Source organism: Equus przewalskii, chromosome 23 (assembly GCF_037783145.1).
Source record: "Equus przewalskii isolate Varuska chromosome 23, EquPr2, whole genome shotgun sequence".
Lineage (NCBI taxonomy): Eukaryota > Metazoa > Chordata > Mammalia > Perissodactyla > Equidae > Equus > Equus przewalskii.
In genome coordinates, this window is record NC_091853.1 from 13,872,300 (window position 1) to 13,895,313 (window position 23,014).

The window sequence follows — 23,014 nt, forward strand, 5'->3', positions numbered from 1 at the left end:
TCTCGGCCACGGGCACTCCTTAGCCCGGCGCTGGCCTGACCCCTGCTGGAGGAGACGGGAAGTGCAGGAGCTGGACCTTTCCCTTTCAAAACCTTTATGTCTGTTTTTATCTCCCTCATCAAAACCAAGTATGGTAACACCCTGCTGTTTATTGAGCATTGGACTAGACTGCTGACACATATAGTTGCTCATCTTCACAGTTAACGAAGTTGGTCACATAATGTGTCTGAGATCACGCGGCCAGTGGTAGAGGTGGGCTTTGAAGCAGGTCTCTCTGCCTCCGGAGCTTGTGCTGTTTCCACACGACCCACCCTTGTAGAATCGGAGTCACAGATGCAGGTGGGCAGGGGAGGTTCCTCAGAGATCCTCCCATCCCTCATGAGGAAGTGGGGTCCCTTCCTGGGTGAAGCAGATACCAGAACAGGCAGGTTTGAATTCCTGCTCCATCACTTACGTGATGTGTCCGTGACCTAATTACTCAACTATTCCGAGCCTCATCTCCCTGTCTATAAAGTAGTGATAATGACCTTCCTTCAGAGTATTGTTGGGAAAGTCAAATGAGGCAGTTTAGGTAAAGGGCCTGGGTTAGTAGCTGGCACAGAGTAGGTGCTTTGCAAAGATCCATTCCCCTGGCCTCATGCAGAGAGCTCTCCATTCCACCGCTGGCTCGTGGACTTCTCCAGACCAGTTGTGGGCCTTTCCCAGATGCAAAGGGAACGGGCCAGTGCACAGGAGATGTTCCAAGCAGTGCAAGGAGATAGAAGAGACACAAGAGTGTGGACAAAATTGAACACCACTGTTGGCCCCGAATGGTTTTCCTCCTGAAACTCATCAAGCTCTGAGCTGCCTCCAGGCCTCTCGGCCCTGAGAGGAGAAGCACAGGGACGTGGGGAGGGGGCAGAGAGCTTAGCTGAAGGAGCGCGTACCTGCTCTGGAGTCCCAGTCCGTGCTTGGGGTCATCCCATCACGTAGGGGTGACTGATAAATGCAGATTGGAATCAGCTCTTCTCTCTACCCTCCCACCCTGGTCCAGAGTAACCAGCAGCAGGGGCCCCTGTGGACCGAGTCCGGAGCCCCACATCCCTGCAAAGGCGCTCAGGGATGGTTAGATTGAGAGGCAGGAGGGCACCATGGCCAAGAGCCCAGCCTCTGAGGCCAGACTGAGCTGGGATCTATAGTGGGGCTCAGGCACTTGCTGGCCGGTTACATGATTTCACTTCTAAGCCCCAGTTCCTTTATCTACAATAGGGGTTTTACTTTTTTAATGACTGCTTATATACCTACTATGTGCCAGTCACTGTTACAAGCACTTTGATGAAATTAACCCATTCAGTCCTCTTCATAGCCCTCTGAGGTTGGTATTGTTATTGTTACGGTTTTGTAAGTAAGGAAGTCTAGTCAAGGAGAGGTCTCAGCCGGTGGGGCCAGGATTCCAGCCCAGGCAGCCCTAGTGTCCTGTGCAGCCTTGCCCAGGCTCCTACTGATAGTTCCTGTTTCATGGTGTTATTTTGACAGTTAAATGAAATAATCTGTATACGGCACAGAATATGTACTCAATAAATGTTAGCTAATAGTGTTTTTCCCCTTCTTTCTTTCTGAAAATAAGATCATAATATCTAAATATGTTTTTCTGATTTGGAATATAGATAGCCTTATAAACATAAGAATAAAAATGAAACCACATTTTATTATGCCTTTTACAAATTGCTTTCATTGGGAAGAAAATTATATTAAATTGAGACTGTCCTAGAAAATTCAGGCTGTGTGGTCTGCACAGTTCCCAGGCCCCTCCTCCCAGGCAGCGTTTGGCACTTGTTGCCTGTGAGTTAGAGGCGGTTGGTGGCATGAGACTCTGTCACTCTCACAATCGTCTACTCCTTGGAAGGTTCAGAGTGGGTGGAGCACAGCTGCCCAGGGCCCCCTCTCCCAATGGCTTGGCCCCCCAGGTGTCTGACTGTCTCTGCAGGTGACTCTGGACCTGTCTCAGCACCGAGGCATAACAGTGCGCAGGGTCCTGAACACGGAGGGCGACGTGGTGAGCAAGTTTGGTGTCACCGACTTCCCATCGTGCTACCTGCTATTTCGGAATGGCTCTGTCTCCCGGGTGCCTGTGTGAGTGCCGTGTCTCTGCCCCCTCTGCCCCCTCTCCCCCTCCCCGTGCTCGTCCTTCCTGCCTGCCTGGAGAGGCTGCCAGCCTTTTACAGGGGCTGGCAAGTTCTTTCTCCTGCCATTCTTCTTCCGAGGAGTCTGTGGGAGGTGGGGAGCACTCTCTGCAGGAGAAGCCAATGTCGGCCTGTGGAGGTGGGACAGTGCTTCTCCAGGCGGGGAACCGGGCCCAGAACGTGGCCCTAGGTCCAGAGTCCTGCCGCAGGCCCCCGGCACACCCAGAGTTGGCGCTTCTGCACCGTCCCCACCGCAGCCCTGGCCCTGTTCCCCGTCCTCCTCTGTTCCCAGACAGACGCGTTGGCAGGCTGCAGGCCTGGCAAGCGCTCAAATATGCCTGACCCTCCCTCCCTTTGGTTTTCTAATTGCAGAAAAGTTCATTAGGAGCCAGACAATAGCCAGTTCCAAAATGCCAAGAGAAAACAATCAGGCCAGGCGCAGCCCCTCTGTCAGGCTCCCACTGCTGAATGGCCCGTTAAATGGCGCCAGATGGTGCCTTGGTGCCCTCCCTGGGCAGATGATTGATGTCAGCCTGGCCCTGCAGGCAGGAGCTTGAGGGCCGGGGAGATCAAGGCTTGCCGGAGGTGCCCAGTGAGCTGCTCCTCGGGGCCATTAGTGCCATCCTGCGCTGAGGCTGGGCAGCGTGGCCACTTGCCCTCCCCGGCCCCAGTCGCCAGGTGGCACTGGGCCAGGCCTTGTCAGAGAGTTCTGCTGGGGGAGGAAGCATGATGGCTGCCGGTGGACAGGGAGGGACAGAAAGTGCCAGTCCTGGTTGGGGGGTGGGGGGAGGCATTGTCTCCCCACTTGGAGCTGGTGGAGGGGAAAATTGTTTGTGACGACGCTGCCTCTGAGCCATCTGCTCATCAGTGAACACCAGGCTGGGACAGCGGAGTGGAAAGCAGTGCTCCCCGGTGCCAGCTCCCCTGGGCGTCCATCACCCCGCTGCTGGTCTTCACATCCCTCCCTCCTGGCGGCCCTGACCAGGAGGTGTTTCCTGCCCTCGAAGATTCCTCTCCATCAGAAGAGAGAAAGAAAGCAAAAGGATTGTAAAAGGATTCGAGAATTTTAGTATTTTGTTGTTATTGCTACTATCTATTTTTTAAAACATCACACATCAAACTCCTTGACTTCCTTGGAGAGTGCTGTCACCTTCTGGTACCTCACAGAAAACTTGTGAGTGGGCCGCATCCTTGGGGTCAACTGACACTTTGCGTCTCTGGTCTCTGGGGAGGGTAGTCAGACCCAGCCTCCATCCACGAGCAGAAGCAGCCCTGTCCCCAGAGGGGCCCACTGCTCTCCAAGGTGCTCTGTCCCACGGCCTCTCCTGGGCAGGTTGAGGAATTCTCAGGCCCAGTTGCTTTTCCAGAAAGGATTTTGACATCACACTGGTGTCAAAGAGGCTTTCCACAGCATGAGCAGTGAATAAAAAGGCTAAAGTGAGGGGCTAGCCCGGTGGCGTGGTGGTGAAGTTCATGCGCTCCACTTTGGTGGCCTGGGGTTTGTGGGTTTGGACTGGGTGCAGATCCGTGCACCATTCATCAAGCCATGCTGTGGCAGCGTCCCACATACAAAAGAGAGGAAAGTGGGCACAGATGTTAGCTCAGGGCCGATCTTCCTCATTTAAAAAAATAAATAAAGGTTAAATGAGGCATGGGTGCCTCAATTTTGACCTCACTGAGGATAAGACCAAGTTCAAATATTTCTTCAACATTTCTGTCGAATGAGCCACCCACCTCCTCTCCTGACATGAGCTAGCTCTGAGGTTTCGTTTGTCTGTACTCACTGCCTCTCCTCTGTGATTCTCTTTCCTCACAGGCTGGTGGAATCCAGGTCCTTCTACACTGCTTACCTGCAGAAGTTCTCTGGGGCCACCAGGGTGGCTGCCCAGACCTCGGTTGCACCAACCACTGCTCATACGATAGCTCCCACCGTGTGGAAAGTTGCAGATCGGTAAGGCCATGCCTAGTTCTCCTTGTCGCTTCTCCCACCCCAGCCTTTCCTCTGATCACAGACTCCCTGAGGGCTGGCGGTGGCCGTGCCCAGTGAGCCTGAGCCACGTGGGAGCAGCAGCGGTGGGCTGGCGGCCTCCTCCGTGTCCACTGACTGTGGGGGGGTGCCAGCAGCATTCGCTTGTCTCCTTCATGCTGGAGTGAATGCTTTCCAATGTCCACATTCCTTAAACTTAACTCTGTTCAAGGACAAATAGAGTCAGCTTGGAAGGGTAATCTGTGACCTCCAAACCAACTTCCCAGCCAAGCAATGATTTCCTCAGCAAATATTTTTCAGTTCCTGCCACACGCTAGGCATTGTAATACAGATAGGTACAGATATGCAGTACAGATAGGTACAGATATGCAATCCCTGCCCACACAGTTTACAATCCCTTCACAGCATCCTTTCTAGGAAGGCACTGACCTCACTTGAATGCCCCTGTTGTCAGAGAGCTCACTACTTTTTGAGGTACCCTGTATCTTTGTGCACAGTGGTAAGCGTGAGGATGCTGTCTTCTCTCCAAGTCGTCTTGGCTCTGCTTTTGCCGTAGAACAGACTCTGCTCTATGTGGAGATGACGCATAAACCTCTTGCTCTAGCACCTAGCAGCACACCAAGCAGAAATGGCTGACCAGGGAGCTCAGGGCTGAGTCCGGAAGGCAGCCTCCACAAGGGGGCTGCACAGGAGAACTGGGCAAAGGTCACCTGATTTCAAGAGGGATTTTGCATCCTAGCATGAGGGACTTTAAGGGTGGCAAGTGCTAATGGAGGGGTTCTTATAAATCAGGGTAGAAGGAGAAAGAGAGACTAAGAGGTGGGAATGGTCATTATGATCATTCAAATGATTATAATAGCTGATACTTACTGGCCTTATGTGCCACAGTCTGTGCTGGGCTCTTTCCACACATTATCTCCTTTAGTCGTGGGACCACTTCTTGAGGCAGCACACAAGAATGGAGAGGTCGGCTGAGGTCCAAGGATACCCCAGTGGAGCACAGAGAGGGGACTTTGCCTTGAGGGTAAAGCACAGGTGGCCACTGTGCCCACCCCGTTAGCTGACCTTGTTGGCTCCCTACAACCCTTGGAGGTAGGTGTGGTGGGATAACCAGGTCCTTTTACAGGTGAGGTCATGAGGCTCAGAGAGGTAGACACGTAGCTCCCAGAGCCAGCTCGCTCTAGACAGGCCTGAAGCCAGGGCTCAGGAGGCATAGGGGTCGAGAAGCAGCCAACGCTCGAGGAGCCCTTCCCATCAGAGCCCAGGGCCCAGACCCCAAGTGAGCATGATGCGCACGGGGTAGAGCAGCCATGTTGGAGCCTGTAGCCCTTCTCCTGGGGCTGGGGTCCACCCAAGAGTGTCAGGCCCCACCTGACCTGAGGCCTGACCTGATGCGAGGACATCAGCCCCCAAATAAACACACACACCGCTTCCCCTCCCACCCTCCACCCCCGCCATGCCCAGCCTTGGTGGGCAGCCAAACCCTTGGTCTTTCAAAGAGGGCCCAGCTTTTTCAGAGCCGTGCTGTGTGGGTGCACCTGTTGGTCTGTTTGTCTGTCCCTAGCAGTCTTTGTTCAGAATGAGAATGAAGCTCAACCTTCCACTAGTGGCCTGATTAAAACACCTTTAGTGTGTCAGGGAGGGGCTGGCCCTGGGCCTGCGGAGGGGGACTCCTGCTCTATGCCAGGAGCTGCTGGAGGGTTTACGTTTGTGCTTCTATTTAATCCTCTCAGCAACCTACCTGTGAGCAATTTATTATTATCCCCACCTTACGCAAGAGGAATTGAGGCTCAGAGAAGTTCAGGAATGTACCCAAGGTCACACAGCTAGTTACTAGCAGAACCAGGTGCTAATATATAGGACTCTGACCATCAGCAGTGCCCTCTTCTTCTCTCCCTCTAGCCCTGGATGACCCTCCCCAGCCCCTGCCCCATGGTTAATACTCCTTTCTCTCTCTGCCTCCCTCTGGGTCCTCAGCTCCAAGATCTACATGGCTGACCTGGAATCTGCACTGCACTACATCCTACGGGTAGAAGTGGGCAAGTTCTCCATGCTGGAGGGGCACCGCCTGGTGGCCCTGAGAAAGTTTATGGCAGTGCTGGCCCAGGTGAGCAGGGCCCTGGTCTCCCTCGTCCATGCAGCTGCATGTGCATGGATCGTTATGCATCCCTGCAGGCACCATGCCAACCTGGAGGAGTCAGCCCAGGCCCTCTCTCCAGAACTCGTGGTCCAGTGGGACGTCTGGACCCACAGCTGTCGCAGTCCACCACAGGACAGCGCAGTCTCAGCCATATCCATACCAGCCCTGCACGGCCGAGGACCACCCCCTACTCCTCCCCAGCCCACCCTGTGCAGGGGGTGGCTGAGACTGGGACCACGTGCCTTGGGGATATCCCCAGGTGATTTAGTGACTGTGGCTCTGCCTGCCTCAGTTGTCCACCTCAGTCTGAGCCTGGAACATGGCTTCTCGCTCCCTGCTGTGGTCACTGGGAAAGTAGGACCCATGGACGCCACAGTGAAGGAAAGTTGGCTTTTCTGAATCTCTTCGCTTCCATCCCAGACTCGGACCATAGTCTGGCCCCAGCCATGCCTGCCTTATTCCTTTGTAATTTCCTGCCAACGTGGCTGTTCCATGAAGTGTAGCTCCTATGTACTGAGGACCTGATGTGTGTCAGACATTGAATCCTCCTAACTTTGCTGCAGGCTGGCGAGTCTTACCTCCACTTAAGAGCCCAGGTTGCTCAAGTGACTTGCCTTAGGCCTCCCAGGTAGGAGGCGGTGGTCAGGATTTGACTTGAGGTCGCAGGCCCCTTCCTTTGCCATGAAGGTGAGATGTCTTCCCTCTGCACCTGCCTCCCTCTCCCTCCCTGCATCCTTCTCTCAGGTTCCAGATCCACTGCCAGCGCTGTCCTACTTAAATCCCAGGCTCTGGCTGCTGAGGACTGCTGAGTCAGGTGCGGCTCCGTCCCCTTCAGAGCTGACCGCTGACTCAGCCACCCTCAGCCTGGGTGCCAGGTCGAGCCTGTCCTTCTCTGCACAGGTCTGCGGGCAGCTGGCGCCTCTGCCTCAGGAACTGCCTGCCCGCCTTGTCCCTCCTCCCCACCTTACTAATCCTTGCCTTCCTGCCGGCTTGGCTCAGTCACATGCAGGTGTAATTCCAACAAGAGGCCCCTGTGGGGTAGCAAGTGCTGTCACAGCGCTGTCAGTCTCAGGCAAGACAGCCTCGCCCCTCACAGAGGGCCCAGGCGCACTGAGCCCCTCTTTCTCAGCCCGTTCTGATAACAGAGGCCTTTCCACAGAGGCCCTGTGAACTATTCTGTCCCCAAGTCGCTGAGGCCAGGGCTGACTGGCCCAGAGAATCAGAGGGGAAAAGTCCTGGAGTGGTTCTGTGTGCTGCCCTCCTGCTTGACACATGAGGGGGAGACCCAAGGGCTTTTCAGGCATCCCCCAGAAAGAGACAAGAAGGCTCCCCTGCGGCCCCCTAGTCCAGTTCACTCCGGAGGAATCGTCCCAGGGAAATTGGGGCTTGTGTGCCACGTGCCTCTCTCAGCTGGACTGAAGCTGGTTTTTGTTTGGTGCCCAGTGGGGCTGTGTGCAGCCAGTGTGAGGGGACAGAGTGAGATCCAGAAAAAGCCTGAGTTAGGCAGAGGCTTACGCAGCCCCCTCTGGGTGGAGCCTGCTGAGCCTCCGCCCCCAGCATGTGCTGGAAATGAGTTTGGGATGAGGAGCCCGCCCTGCCAGGAGCCAGCGCCCATGGAGAGCGGACAGAGGGAAGCTAGGCCGACGCAGGAGTAGGAGCGGGAGGGCCTCTGTCTGAGTTGTCCCCTGGAGACTGCAGAGTCTTCTGGCCCTGCCCTTGCCTGGGTGGCTCCTTCCTGAATAATAATAATAGGAGCAGCTACCATTTCTTGAGCTCTGACAGGGTGCCAGACTCTGCAAAGTTTACTTTGTGTATTAGCTTATTTGTATTTCTCATAACACACCCCACGGGGTGGGTACTAGCATAATCCTGTCATACAGAGAGGAAATGAAGGCCCAGGGCGGGTCAGGCACGATCCAAGTTCCTCCAGCCAGCGGGTGGCTGAGCTGAGATTTGTACCCACGTCTCATCTGACCCCTGCCCTCACCCGCCACGTGCGTGGGGCATGGAAAGCCTGCGGGCAATAGTGCTCCCTCTGCCCACTCAGCTCGGGGAACTGTGAGCCCTGGGTATGCCCAGTCGGGAAGGCACCTGCAAGTCCTGGGTGCCTCCTCCCGCCTGAGCTGGGGTCCCCCTGCTCCCTGAAGGAAGCGGCTGGCCGGATTGGCCACTGGGTGGCGTGTGGTCACCAGGGTTTCCCTGCTCGCAGCAGAGGGTGACTCCCTGTAGTCAAGAGCCCTTAATTTATTCTGCCTCCTGACACCATGGCCTCAGAAGGCGGAAGCTTCCAAGTCAGGGTGACGGGCGAAGGTCAGTGAGAAATGCTGACTTGAAGCTGTAAATTTGTATTGAGAACCCAGAGGTGCGTGTGAGCTGACCGAGAGGGAGCTTGTCAAAGCACAAGATTCTTTCCAGCTGCTTCTCCCATGGTGGGGGGGGGCCGATGTCCAGCCCTGGAGGTTTGATGAGAATGTGAATGGCTTTCTGAGGGGGCTGGATCCCTCGGCAGGTTTTTCTAGTGAGTGATCATTCCTGTCTGCAGCACGCTTCTTCTCCCGTGGTTTTTTTTGCTCTTTTTCCTCCACGAGTTTCTCAGGATCATTGTGTCCTCTTGACCGGCCTTTTTGTGGTTTCATCTGACCGGCCCTGCTGTCACATCCCCCCTCTTCCTCCTCCCCCACCCCCTGGTGTGTTTGTGCATGTGCACACGTGCACACACACTTATATCTGCCCTCCTCCCTGGAGTCCTTGTGGTTTTAAAGTGCTGATACTAATCGGATTTGAGTTGACTTGTTGTCAGAGTAGCTTTTCATGTTCCTCAGAGACTATTCGGAGTCACCATCGAGATTTGGATCTTGGCTGTAAGCCCCTGGGCTGCCTTGTCCCCACTGGCAGCCCATGGAATATAAATGAAAGGCCATTTGCCAGCCCAGGCAGTCAGCTAGTCAGCTGCTCTACTGGAAGATGACCTGCAGAGAGGACCGTGTGGCCCGGGGTTCCAGGCAACGCTGGGAAGTGACACTGGTGCTCAGCCTTCCTCTCAGTGGCAGTATCTGGTCGGGGTCAGGGGTCAGCACAAGACCCACAGCCTCGAGACGGGGAGGCCTTCAGGGCTCAGCCTCTCTTAGAGCCTCTGTCCTCTCCCCACTCCTTCCTCTCACCTTAGCAGGTGCCCCAGAGCAAAGGTAGTGGGGAACCCACCTTTGTGTCTTAGGCAGAATGCTGTCCTGGTGATTCTGGAACATTCCAAAGAACTGCCTTGGCCCATTTCTGCCTAGCCCCCTACCCTCTCCCGGACTGTGGAACTCCAGGGGACTGTTTTTCACTCTCCAACTTGCGCTTGTTCCTCCCCACAGTACTTCCCCGGCCAGCCCCTAACCCAGAACTTCCTGCACTCCATGAATGACTGGCTCAAGAGGCAGCAGAAAAAGAAAATTCCCTACAATTTATTTAAAAATGCCTTGGACAACAGGAAGGAGGTGAGTCTGGGAAGCAGTGGAAGAGCTCCCTCTCCTCATAACAATGGGAATGGAAGGGGTTAACCTGCGACCTCGGACCTCCTTCACAAATTCACATTTGTGGGTCCTTCCATTCCTAATTAACTAACTACTATTTATTGAGCTCTCTGTGCATATCTCATTTCATCCTCCCAACATGGGTGGAAGGTCAGTACCATCCCCATTTAGCAGATGAGGAAACTGAGGTTAAGAGAGGTCAAGTTAGTTGTCTAAGACCATTCAGCCACTAAGTGGTTGGGCTGGGATTGAAAACCAGTCGTGAGACCCCGGTTGTGAGGGCTTTTAGCTGCTTGTCTCTATTGCCTCCAGGGACCTCGTGCTCCTCAGCGTGGTTTCTCTGGCCCCTCTGGGGGCACCTTTCTGGGCTCTTGTGTATGCTGCTGTTTTCCAGCAGCCAACAGAGGCACAAGCCCTTACAAATTTGTAGGGTGTCAAAGCTTGAAGGGACCTCAGAGACCACCCCTCTCATTTTACAGGTGGGGACATTGAGGCTGGAGTAAGGATGCGACGTGATATGTGTCACAGGTTTTCAGATCTGTGCTCCTTTGATGGGTGTAGGCAGTGGAAGGGAAGGCCGCCTTCGAGGTGACAGCCTGAGAGAGGGACCTCGTTTGTCTTAGGGCTGTGTGCTGACTTTTGGGTCTCCCGGAAGCTTCTTTCCTCACCTCCCATCCCATCCTTTTTCTTCTCCATATACGCACTCACGCTCATGTGTGTCCCTTAGGGCGCTATGATTGCCAAGAAGGTGAACTGGGTCGGCTGCCAGGGGAGCGAGCCACATTTCCGAGGCTTTCCCTGCTCCCTGTGGATCCTTTTCCACTTCCTGACCGTGCAGGCAGCTCGGCAAAATGTCGACCGCTCACAAGAAACAGGTGAGTCCAGGGCCTGTGCTCCCCTGCGCCTCAGCCCTGCCCTGTCCTGCCCTCCTCTGGCTCCCTGCTGCAGGCTCGGATTTAGGGGAGTCTGCATTTGCTGCATGGAAGCAGAGCGGGTGACCTGGAGACAGTCCTGTCCCCTGCCCCAGGGTGGTGCCCACAAGTGCAGGGGCGTGAGGCTTCTCCCTGGCTTTCTTGGAGCCACAAGCTTGCTTTGTTTTCAGTCTTCGTGAAAAATTTGTGGTTCTATTTTTTATACTCCTATGAAGAAAAGAACTATGTCTTTTTCACCGTTTGTGTGGCTGATACCATGTACTTTGAACAATTCTGTTTTTTCCCATTGAAAAATCATTTTCTGGGGGAAGCTGGGAAAACACGTTGCCCCTCCTGGCCTGTTCCCTCCCCAAACTGTACAGCTGCTCTCCTTCGCTCACTGCCTCTCACCCATGCTTCCTGACGGAAAGGGTGGGCATCCAATTCAGTCCACATCTACCGAGGGCCAAGGGGTCCATCAGGCGCTGGCTCAGCCTGGAGGATGCAAAGGTGAAAGAGATACAGTCCCCGCCCTCAGGGGACTATGAGACAGGTGGGCAGAGAGCTGCCCTGCGCTGTGCCAAGGCCAAGAGCCAAGGGGGAGAGAAGGACATGTGGGCAGAAGAGAGGAAATGCTCCGTGCTATCAGGAAGGGCAAGAGGAGGCAAATAGAGAGTGGATGACAGAGAATTAGAGAGTTGAGCTAGGAAGGAAGAGCATCCCCAACAGAGGGCAGGCCTGGTGCAGAGGCAGAAGGAATTAGTCTCTGTGGGGCGTGCGGACAGCCAGTCAGTCAGCCGGGATTTATGGAGCGTCTCCAGAGTGCTAGGCCCTGTGCTAGGGGTGGGGTACAGTGGTGCATGAGATGAGACATCCCTGCCTCAAGGGGACAATATTCCAGTGGCAGGAGTCAGTAAACACACAGATCATTCCAGGTGTGGTGATGAATGCTATGAAGAAGACAGACCAATGGTGTGGGAGAGGGTCAGGGAGGGGGAGGCTGGGGCAGGCTTCTCTGAGGAGGTGACCCTGTGCTGAGATCTGAATGGTGACGGGGAAGCTGCCGTGGGACCTCTGGGAAGAGAGCCTTCTAGGCCATGTTGGTTTGCTAGGGCCGCCGTAACAAAGTGCTACACGCTGCGTGGCTTAAACAACAGAAATTTATTTCCTCCCAGTTCAGAGGCTGGAAGTCCAAGACGAAGGTGTTGGCGGGGTTGGTTTCTCCTGAGGCCTCTGCTTGGCTCGTAGATGGCCGTCTTGTTCCTGTGTCTTCACATGGCCGTCCCTCTGTGTGTGTCTGTGTCCACATTTCCTTGTCTTACAAGAACACCAGTCATATTGGATTTGGACCCACCTAATGACCTCATTTTAACTTAATCACTTCTTTAAAGACTCTATGTCCAAATACAGTCATTCTAAAATACTGGGGGTTAGACTTCAACCTATGAGCTTTAGGGGACACAATTCAGCCCGTAACACAGGTTCAGGACTAGCAAGTGCCGAGAACAAGTCTGGCGTGTTTGCAGCCCTGAAAGGAGGGCAGCGTGGCAGAGCCTGGGAGGAGGTGAGCAGGAGAGGAGGTGAGCACGTGCGGGCTTGGAGGTCTTGGTGAGGGAGGGGTCTGGATTTCAGTTTCAGCATTGCGAGAATCTACTGGAGAGCTAAAGTGGGGAGTGATGCCAACCATTAATACTTTAGAAAGGTCACTGGGTGGAGGGTGGGCTACAGTGGGGCAAGGTGGAGGCGGGGCCGCTAATGAGGAAGTGGTGGAACTAGTGCAGGAGAGGCACTGGTGGCCCGGACTAGAGTTGTAGGTGTGCACATGGGAGAAGTGGTCGGATCTGGGAATATTTTGAAGGTAGAGCTGAGAGGACTCAATGATGGATTGGATGAAGACAATGAAGGATTGAGGACTCAGGGTGGACCTGCAGTTGTGGGGCCTGAGCACCTGGTGGATGGTGGTCGTGTGAACTGAGGAATGAGGAGGCTCAGAGGTGGGAGGGAGATTGAAGGGAGGGGAGACATAATGGTTTGTAGCTAGTAGACAAGTGAATGGAGATGCAGACAGTTGAGTCTGGAGGTCTGGGGAGAGGGCCAGGAGAGACACGCATCTTGTGGTCATTAGCACACAGATAATAGGTAAAGACGTAAGGCTGGGTGCACCCGTGAGTGGGTCGGCAGAGAAGAGTGCTGAGGCCTGGGCTCTGGGATGCCACAGCTACCGGACCTCTGCTAGAGGAGCAGGAACCAGCAAAGGAGACCAAGAAGGAGCAGCCCCGCGATTTCAAGAGGGCGCCTGAAATAAGAGTGTTTCAGGAAGGAGGATGTGGTCAGCCAAGTGGGTGCTGCTGTGCTGCTGGAGGCAGTACAAGATGAGGCCCCCTCTGGCCAGAGCTGTTTCCATGGAGCACTGGAGAGAGAAGCTTGGTTGGATTGGGCTGAAGAGAGGAGCAGGGAAGAAACTGAGAAGAATGGGGGAGGTAACTGGGGTGGAACTGGGCTCAGAGAAAGGATTTCTCAGTTGTAGTAGATTTTACCTGTCAGAATGATCCTATGTTAAGGGAGAAATTGATGATGCAATAACAGAAGAATATTTACGGGAGTGAAATCCTAGAGGAGGAGAGAAGGGTGAGGGCCAGTGCACATGGGCAGGCGGAGGAGGCAAGTACAGCTGCAGGGCAGGTGGCGGGCGGGCGTTGGAGGTGGGTGTGGGGGAAGGGGGAGCTGAGGGGGCCGAGGAGGTAAGAGGTGAGGCATCGTTGGTGTGGGCACTAAAGTTGCCAGAAGGATCGCGTGGGGAGCAGTGGTAGGTGGGACAGAGCTCAGGGTGCTGATGTCCCAGGGGATGGATGGTGAGAAGAGGAGACGGGCTTTGAATGGGCTGGGCTTTCGCAGGAGGAAGGAGAGAGTTTGGAAGCAGCCAACAGCAGTGAGGCTACCTGGCCCCCTCCAGCCCTGAGGTCTGTGGAGTGTGGGAGACAAAAGGGTGTAAGAGGGGCGTGTTTGGGGGAGCAGTGGTATCTTCAGGGAGGAGCCCAGTGGCAGTCAGAGCAAGAAGGTGGGAGAATATTCAGAGGCCTGTGCTGAGTCAGTCCTGAGGGCCCTGGGGGAGAAAGTGAGGGGAGAGGGAGACTGATTAGAGATGTGCAGAGCCAGGTCAGGATGGACTCCCGATAGAGTGCCCGAAGGAGCAGGCAGGATGGGGCGCAGGTCGGAACAGGAAGCCTAAGGCAAGGGGAGCAGAGTAGGGCACGGGGTTGGGCGGTGGGCACACTGGCCCCTGCCTACCTCTCCAGCCACGTCTCACAGAGCACGAGTGTCCTGCTGATGAGTTTGGACTCTGTGCTGAGTGTCAGTAAGTGACGAGGGTCCGGATGAGTGGCCAAGAAGGGACACTGGGGTTTAGGAATTTGGGAGGAGATGGAGACAACTCTGAAGTGATCCTGAGAAGGTGGAGAAGTCAGCAAGGAGACCCTGGGCCCCTCGTTGGATGAGGTGTGGGGTCCCTGTGCAGGGTGACCATGGCGGGCCTGTGGAGGGAAGGGTGGTGGGGCCAGCAGGGAAAGCAGCCTGAAGGGCCCCGGTGAACAGCCTCTCCTCTCCCCTGTAGCCAAGGCCCAAGAGGTGCTGCAGGCCATCCGCAGCTACGTTCGCTTCTTCTTTGGCTGCCGAGAGTGCGCTGGCCACTTTGAGCGGATGGCTGCCGCCTCCATGAACCGGGTGAAGAATCCGAACAGCGCGGTCCTCTGGTTCTGGTCCAGCCACAACAAGGTCAACGCTCGCCTCGCAGGTAAGGAAGGACCACCTCCAAGGCTGGAGTCAGCCACTGAGGAGGAAGAGGTGGGGGAGCTGTGGAGTCCTGGAGCAGAGGTAACCCCTGTGTTTCCCAGTGCTTCACAGCACACAGAGCCCTTTCACATGCTCTGCCAGCCCTGCAGATGCGTCAGTATCATTAGACCCATTTTCCAGGTGAGGAAACTGAGGCTTTGACCCTCTAAGACCCTGGTCTTCCGATGCCAGTGCTCACTCTCCCCTGCAGAGGCCCCCTCCCTCTGGCCTGTTGGGGTCCCTCTCTTGCCCGCCCTCTTCTGCTTTCTAGCTACTGGCCCCTTACTCAAACCAATATGGAGGAGAGATCTGGGCTTTTCCACCCCCTGGGGGGCTCTGATGATAAAATGTGCTGGAAAAGAAAGACCAGGCCCTTCCTAGAAATACCAGGGACAGATTCTCCAGAGGGAGGCCTTGTCTCTGAGTTTCCCTCGTTCCAGTGTTTTCTCTTCCCCATGCACTGGAGTCTGACGGGTCCAAAAGGCAAAAGGGTTGAACTCTAGGCGTGACCAGAAGCTGGTGGATGGGGGAGCAAGCCATCTGTGGATGGAGCTGGGCTTGTCTGTGGGGGGAGAGGAGTGCACGTGGCTGCCACAGACCTCCGGGGGTGGGAGGTGGGGGATGCAGCTTGGGGCGGGGCTGAGGTTAAAGGAGCTGAGCGGAGCAGGTGGCAGTGCACGCGCTGCCCTCCCTCTGTCTCCTGGGGCCTCCTGGTGGACTTTGAAAAGAAGACGCGTGCCTGTCTCTCCTCCCACCCCGCCCCTGCCACCAAATGCTCCATTTGACCCTCCAGCCCCATGACCTCAGCAGGCTCCCAGCTTCCCTTGGGGGCCAGCTGCCACTGGAGGGCCCAGGGCTGAAAGGAAGGCAGCAACCTACCCTCTCCAGAGGGCTCCTTCCAGATCAAACCAATAACAATAAAGTGCAGGTACAAACTGACCGCTCACTATGGCTTCTCAGTGGACCCTTGGAATCGACTTGTTGCCCCCTCCCCCAAATAACCATTCTAACTTTCACATCACTTGCTGCTGCTTCGTACTGACCAGAAACTTCTTTTTCTGTTAAGCCCTTTAAGGAGAGGTGCCTCCTACAAGGGAGATGGGCTGACTGGCATTCCCTGGGTGACGCTGGGCCAGGGGCTGGTGGCAGGCTGTCTGGGGCTCAGGCTGTGGCTCGGGCACGCCTGCTTGGGGTCCCTGCAGGCTGGGGGTCTCCACAGGCTGGCAGTCAGCACACCTTCCTGACTCTCCCCAGGGCCCTTTCCTCAGCCTGGCCCCTAATCTCCCTGCCCCTTAGAGCCCAGCTAAGGAGAAATTCCACTAACACTGCCCACCCTAGAGGGTCCCGGGTAAAGGAGACCACCTGTGAAATTACCTTGTGCCACGAACTCTGGTTTTAAAAAACGTTTCCCTTTAATTACCAAGTAATATATCTTCACTGTATAAAACTTGGAAAATTTCAAACAAATGCAAAGGAGGTAAATACTAGCAGAGCACTCAAAGACTACAAGGCAGACCACTGAGTCTTCTTAGCCTTTGGCATCTGGTCCACGGGTACAAACAGGCAGTGAAGTCAATAAGGAGAGATGGTTCACACTGAGAAGTGACTGGAACGGAGCTGTCACACTTCCCTGGGGAAATGGGGAGGGTTGGGGGTAGGGGACAGGGAGCAATCCTCCACCCTGGAGAGGTGCCATCAGGCTCTCGCTGTGCGCCAGGCCCCGTGCTTGTTTTTTTTTTTGTTAATCTACCTTTTCTCATACCCATCCTTTCAAAGGGTAGTGGGAAGCCCTTTTTGCAGATGAGAAAGCTGGCAGTGCAGAATGAGGTCTCAGCTTCCAGGTGGGCCCAGTCTGTCCCAGCCAGCTGTGTGTGCTTCCCTCCCCAGGTGCCCCCAGCGAGGACCCCCAGTTCCCCAAGGTGCAGTGGCCGCCCCGTGAGCTCTGTTCTGCCTGCCACAATGAACTCCGAGGTGCGCCTGTGTGGGACCTGGGCAACACCCTCAGCTTCTTGAAGACCCACTTCTCCCCGAGCAACATCGTCCTGGACCTTCCTTCAGCTGTGCCAGGCCCCCGGAGAGGTGCTCGGAGGATGGCGGCCACCCCGAAGCCAGGGGAGCTGGAGCTGGCAGACAGAAATTTTACTCTGGGCCCTGAGAAGGCTGAGATCATGGTGGGCCCAGGGACAAAGTCCCCCGGAACCCTCGTCCCAGATGTTCCAGTGGAGAGACTTGGGGAGAGTCGCCCCCAGGAGATGCACACCGGCCTCGGTGTGACCACAGCTGGGCCAGACCAGGGACCTCCTGAGCGCACAGCAGAGCTTCAGAGGGATAAGCTGAAGCAGCCAAAAGGGCAGCAACACTTGACCAAGCGAGACACAGGGGCTGAGCTGCTGGCTGAGTTCCTGGCTGAGAAGCCCCTCCCCCGAGGCCCTTCAGAGCTGAGGCGAGTGGGCCGCAGCTCCAAGCAGCTGGCCAGCGTCCCTGAGGGGGAGCCAGAGGCTGGGGCTGTGCGGGGCCGAGGCCAGTGGCTACAGGTGCTGGAAAGGGACTTCTCCCACCTGGACATCAGCCTCTGTGTGGTGCTCTACTCCCTGTCCTTCATGGGCCTGCTGGCCGTGTACACCTACTTCCGGGCCAGGATGAGGGCCCTGAAGGGCCACGCTAGTCATCTCGCAGCCTGAACCGTCCAACTGGGAGGGGGGCAGCATAGGGAGCTGCCATCCATGGGGGTCCTCCAGCCCCCCGCCCGCCCTCCCCCTCTGCCCCCGCCCCCCTCCACTTCCCCCTACTGCCCCCCTTCCACCCCCACTGCCTCCTCCCTCTCCTACTTTGTCGGGGGAAATCCAGGAAAACCCGTTGCTCCGGTGAACCTTCTTGGGCCTTCTGGGGAGGAGTATTCCATAGACACAAAGATATGTGCAGGGTCCAGGTTCATGTGACAGCACGGGGTAGGGTGGGGGCAGCCTTGGGCAGTGGGGTTGGAAGGCTCAGTCCCTGGCCTCTCAGCACCAAATGCCTCTTTTTCAGCTTATTTGAAGTCCCGCCCCATTCTCGCTGAAGCTTCAGTGTCTCTTGGTTGGTCTTGGCCCTAAACTGGGGCAAGTGGGGCCACAGTTTCCAAGGTTTCCCATCCAGAGGAGGGTCCCCAGGGCTGGGCGGGCTGGAGTGAGTGGTACTCCTCACTACATTCCATCCGGCTCCCTTCTGGATGCAAACAGGCCCCCCATGGCCTGCCCATCCTCCAGCCCCTCAGAACTCCCAGCTGGAGTTTGGCTTTAGGGTGGGGTCTAGAAGCTTCTGGAAGTCATGCTGGTCTCCCGGGTAAGGGGTGAGGTTCCTGTCAGGGATTGTGGGAGGAGAGCCTTGACTGGTTCCTTCCCCAAACCTCTGCTACAGGAAGAGCACAGGCTGGAGTTGGTCTTGGTGTGGGGGGTGCTCAGCTGGGTGGGTGATGGTGACTGGGCTGGGGGTGAGTGGCTGGCGTGGTGGGACCTAATGAGGGGATAGTGTGGGACTTAGGGAGGGCTGTTGGGGTCTATGGTGCCTTGGCTCAGGGCTTAGCTGTGAGGGGGAGAGTGAAGCCACAGGGAAAAGACGGTTGCTTCTAACATGCTTGGGCTCCACGCCTCTGGCAGCGGAGTCTTTTGTCTTGATTTTAGTCTCAAGAATAGATGCTAATCTTTGAACGTGGGGAGTGCTGGGTTTAGGGGAGGAAGATGAGTCTCATCTCTCTCAAGGGCCCACCTCTCATCGGGTAGAGGTTAAAAGGGTCAGAGGGGAGGGTGACACTGTGCACATGCTTGATTCCCACTCTCCTCCACTGCTTGGGAGGGTTGTAGAATAAATTATTTTTGTTAAGGCAAGCACCAGTGTGTTCTTTAACTTGCTACTTGGAGACCTAGTCCAGGTCTGGACAGAACGTGCAGAATCCAGCCTGGGATCCGGCCTATCGTGATTTCCTCCAGCTCACACAGCTCCTGGCCTGCAGGGGACAAGGTGCCCTCATCACAGCCCCTTTCTCCTGGGTGGGGGCCTCCCCCACTGCCTACCGAGCTCTCTGTGCCCCAAGCCCTTCAGTCTCCATATGCACTGGGGACAGGCCTCGGTGGAGGTACAACCCCACCGCCTCCTGCTCCCCCGGCCTCTTGGGGAGCGTCTGCCTCGGGGCTCTCAGTTCTGCTGAGCGCCCTGCATCTCCAGCTCTCCCTCAAGGAAGGAGAGGGCTTGTTTGTGAGAGCTGGGCCTGGGCTGGCTGCTCAGCAGGGAGGAGTCAGCCAGATTAGAGAGCCTGCCCCTAATCCGGCCTGCCGGGCTTTACAAGGATTAGAGCAGCTGATTTTGAACCTCATTAAGGGGGAGCAGGAGCCTCAATCCGATCTGGGGTTTTCTCTTTGACATCTTCACTCTGCTCAGATGGCCTCGGCCCTGGGTGGACCAGGTGGGATGCCAAGCAGCTCCCTCTGCCAGGGCAGCTAGGGTGGAGATGGGGGCAGGCAGGGGCCAACCCTCCCCCTTCCCTGCTTCTGTCAGCCCTGTGTTTCCCCTTTAGCTGCCAGGGTCCTCGGGTGGGTTCCAGCCTGGAGCGTCTCTGTAGGCCTCTCCTCCGTCCTCATCCGCGTGTTCCCTCTCTGTGTCGAGCGCTAGTCAGCCACCTGCCCCCTCCGTCCTCCTGGGCTGGCTCTTCTCCTTTCCCCCTGCTCCACAGGGCCCTGGCTGGGAGGTTGACAGGTCAGCACGCTATCTGCCGTGCAACCCTGGCCTGCAAGAGAGTGAAAGAGGCTCCTAGGGCCACTGCCCAATGTGCCCACCGGGCCAAGACCACTTGAGTATGCCTGCTCCCCTCGCACCTGGTACCTGACAATGTCAAGTGCAAAGATTTCCATCATCCAGCCCTTAGAGCTCCGGTGACCGTACTTTCTAAAACCAAGCTCAGGTATTCAGAATTAGGAAAAGCTGCTGTGGGCAGCCCCAGCTCCACAGTGTCTACCCACAGTGCCCGAGGCAGGAGGCAGGGACGTGTTTGGGGTCCACTAGGGCCCTGGCAGTGGGTGTGGGTCTCCCTCCTCACCGCAGCCGAGCCCCTTTCTGCCCCGTCGAAGCCCCTCTGATTGATAAACAAAGGTGGGCCTCCCCACTTAGCTGAGCTGCTGCTGCCTTTCACCTTGATTTCCCCAGGGCTCAGCAGCATCGATAAACCGGCTTCGCCCACCAGCTGGTCTCCTCCCCCACCCGGTCTGCCAGGCTGGGAGCCGGGGCTTCGGTGGCCTGAACTCCACCAGCCGTTCCAGGTTGTTCTCTGCACCCTGGAAGAGCTCCCCAGCAGGAGAGGGTCCTGCAAAGCAAAGGCTCCTGGTCCTGGGGCAGGACAGAGACACTTGCCTCCGCCTGTGATGTTACCTACTGGGCATTCAGGAACCATCGCCTAGAGGAGGAGGAGGCAGCTGAGCTGGGTTTTGAAAGATGAGTGGGGGTTAGCAAGGAAAATAAGGAGGAAAAATGCGTCACAGGCAGAGGAGAAAGCACGTGCCAAATCCAACAAAGGAAAAATAGTGAATACAAGAAATTCTAAGCAAAAAACTTTAAAAAAAATTTTAAAGCTTTTTCAACGCTTACGAGGCTAGAAGCTGGGAATAAACAGAGAAGAAAGACGTGGTCTCTGCTGTTATGGAGCTTTCACTGTAGAGGAAAAGACAGACAAGGGAGAAAAAGATGACAGAGTGTGCTAAGAGTGGTGAAGGACAGAGACCAGCCCAGGGTGGGGAGGCTTCTCCCAGACCTGAAGGATGAGAAGGCGCGAAGTGGGAGGGGGTGGGGGTTCCCGGGCAGGGGTGGGGGAACTGCAGGCCTGAGGGCCCACTTCATTCAGAAGCCACCTGGGGGCTGAGGAGCTCCCAGAGGCGTGGCCCACCTTTGGCCTGGCTCCTCCCTCGCGGGCTCAGCACCAGGTCCAGGTGGGGAGCCCAGGTGCAGCCATAATCTGGGTGTGGGTAAGGAGTGGGCTCGGGGGACCCACGCAGCCTCGGCCACAGGGAAAAGTCCCAGCAGCTGGAGGAGGAGGAGACCTCCATTCTCCTGGCTTGGCCACTAATGAGCTGGGTGTGATGCTGGGTAAACCATTCACCTCTCGGGCCTCAGCTTCCTCCCTCACCTGCAAGAGGAAGGCCTGAGATGAGCTCCCTGGTCCCTAAGGTGCCTTGACCTCTCATTGTGATTCCAGCCGCTTTGCTGTCAACTCAGTGAGAGGTTGTCCCCTCAGGGACTTCCAGAAAGGACTCCTGACTGACGGAATCACAGCTTCTGTGGTTTGTGTCCTCATGAAACCCTGGGACAACCATGAAGGGGGAAAGCTCCTTCACGCCAGATTGCAGCCTGGGGACAGAGCACCCATAGGTTCCTCTCCCCGATGCTGCCTAATCCTCCCCAAGACTGCCGCCTGAGACCCTCCAGATTCCAAGGAAGGTCCAGGGAGCCCAGGCATCCCTTCCCGACCATCTTCCTTCTTCTCCCTTGCCTCCCATTTCAGGACCAAGCTCCTCTGAGGGCAAAGGCTGTTTCTTAGATTGATAGGATTCTCCCCACCACACAAACGCACACACACAGAGCCAGCTTTCAGAACTGAACTCCAAGAAGAACTATTTAATCTTTACCCCCGTCCCCCCGTGCCTGCCTTGCCTCCTCCTCGAGCTGCATCTGTAACCCCCACAGAGCAGGGCTGTGCCTTCTCCCAGGGTCCAACCTGGCCTAGCCTCGCCTGTCTCTGACCCTTACTTTCTCCCTTTCTCTGCTGCCCTGCAGGGTCCTTCACACCCAAGAGGTAAAACAACTGCCTTTCTCATTCCTCCCTCTCCTACCCTGGGCCTCAGCCCTCCTAACTTGGCCCCGGCAGTGCCCTCTCCTCAATAGACAGAGGCCCCAGGCACTCGGGGTCCCAGTTCCCAGAGCCTCGGGGACTCTGTCCATCACAGAGGAGGTTCCCTCTCAAAGCCTTGGTCTCTGCCCTGGAGGAGGGTGAGTGGGGATGTGATGGCCTCCAGGAGGGTCGCTGGAGTGCCTAGGGCTGATGGCCCAGTCTCTCTGCTCAGCCTCCCTGGCCCCTACCCTCTAGGTTTCACCCTTGCCTGGGATGGGGTTGGGGGTGTGTGCCAGTCGTGGGTCACAGACAAGGAGGAGAGAGTCTAGAAGTCACAAGGCAAAGGTGGGGGCCTCTGCCAACAGGAGGAGATAAAGCTAAGGGGCAGTCCATGTGGGCGCTGGCCTCTGGGTGCTGAGGAACACTCAAGGAGCATCTGCTGAGGTTCTCGGGTGACAGCTACCTGGCAGGGCTGGCGAGTTTCCAGGTGCTGCTTTGGCGAGACTCACTCTTCTCTACCCTGAGGGAGCAAAAATCCTTTCCCTGGGGCTGCCAAGCTCCCCAGAGGAAAGCGGGCCTCACGGCTGCATGTTAAACCTCATTCCTCAGCCTCGGCGATGGCAGGGCTTGCCTCTCACCGGTGTCTGCCGAAGCCTCTGCCACCACAGGATTGCAGCTCGTGCTTCTAAGGGCACCGAAAACCTCATCTAAGTTCAGTCTGCACTACAACGTCCCCGTCAAGTTCTCAAACTCAACGCTTCCCGGGGTCACAGAGTCCTGCCTTGGAGAGAGAGGGATTGGTTAGTAAATGATGTTGAGAACATTGATTATTTGGGGGAGAATTCGCCTAAGATCCCACCTTCACGCCATATGCCAAAATAAATCCCAGTGGTGTAAAAAATAAGGCATAGGAAAATATAGCTGAATACTTTGCTATTTTTGTAAGCATAAAAACAATGGAAAATAGAACTAAGGTGAGAGTTCGATCTAGTTGACATCACCAATTTCTTAAAATAAGTTAAAAATAAAATCAACCTACATCTTAAAAAACTGGGAAAATCTATACCACAAATATCACAAAGAGATATGACTGTTACAAAATATGCAATCTTGAGATCAAGCTCATGATCAGTTTGCGAGTATTAACATAATATGTCCAAAGATACATTTCTGTAAACATAAATATTGCTATTTATTACTTTCTGTACTTATCACTAAATATATATTTAATAATGTAATTTAATGTAAATGTATAAATGTAAATTACTAAATATAATAGATTGTAATGTTAATATATATTAATAATGTAATTTATAACATTGTTGTGCATATATGTTAATGTTTATCTAGAAAAAATCTGGAAGAATATATGCCAAACTATGACCAGCAGTTATATCTAGAAAGTGAGGTTGGAGTGGACTTAAATCAGAGCCGGGACTAGTTTGAGTCAGGGGAGGAAGATTGGGTGCAAAATTTCCGAGACCCTTCTCCTCAGCGCCCCACCAATGCAGGTCAGCACCTGAGAGTGAGCGCCTCTTGAAGTTTGCCCTCCGGCACCCAAGACCTCACCCTAGTTCTGGCTCTGACGTAAATCCTTAAGTCTGTTTTTGAATTTTTGCAA

At 55.4% G+C, this 23,014-nt stretch overlaps 1 protein-coding gene across 1 annotated transcript in view; it reads left to right on the forward strand.

The window, feature by feature from the left end:
• Positions 1-18,406, forward strand: part of QSOX1 (quiescin sulfhydryl oxidase 1) — a 44,406-nt gene extending 26,000 nt beyond the window's left edge. The window contains exons 6-12 of the mRNA XM_008543645.2: positions 1,967-2,112; positions 3,979-4,113; positions 6,127-6,256; positions 9,646-9,768; positions 10,532-10,679; positions 14,326-14,505; positions 16,431-18,406. Of these exons, the coding sequence (XP_008541867.2) occupies positions 1,967-2,112; positions 3,979-4,113; positions 6,127-6,256; positions 9,646-9,768; positions 10,532-10,679; positions 14,326-14,505; positions 16,431-17,224 (1,656 nt within the window). The 3' untranslated portion in view covers positions 17,225-18,406. The remainder of the gene's footprint in view (positions 1-1,966; positions 2,113-3,978; positions 4,114-6,126; positions 6,257-9,645; positions 9,769-10,531; positions 10,680-14,325; positions 14,506-16,430) is intronic.
• The last annotated feature ends 4,608 nt before the right edge of the window (positions 18,407-23,014 follow it).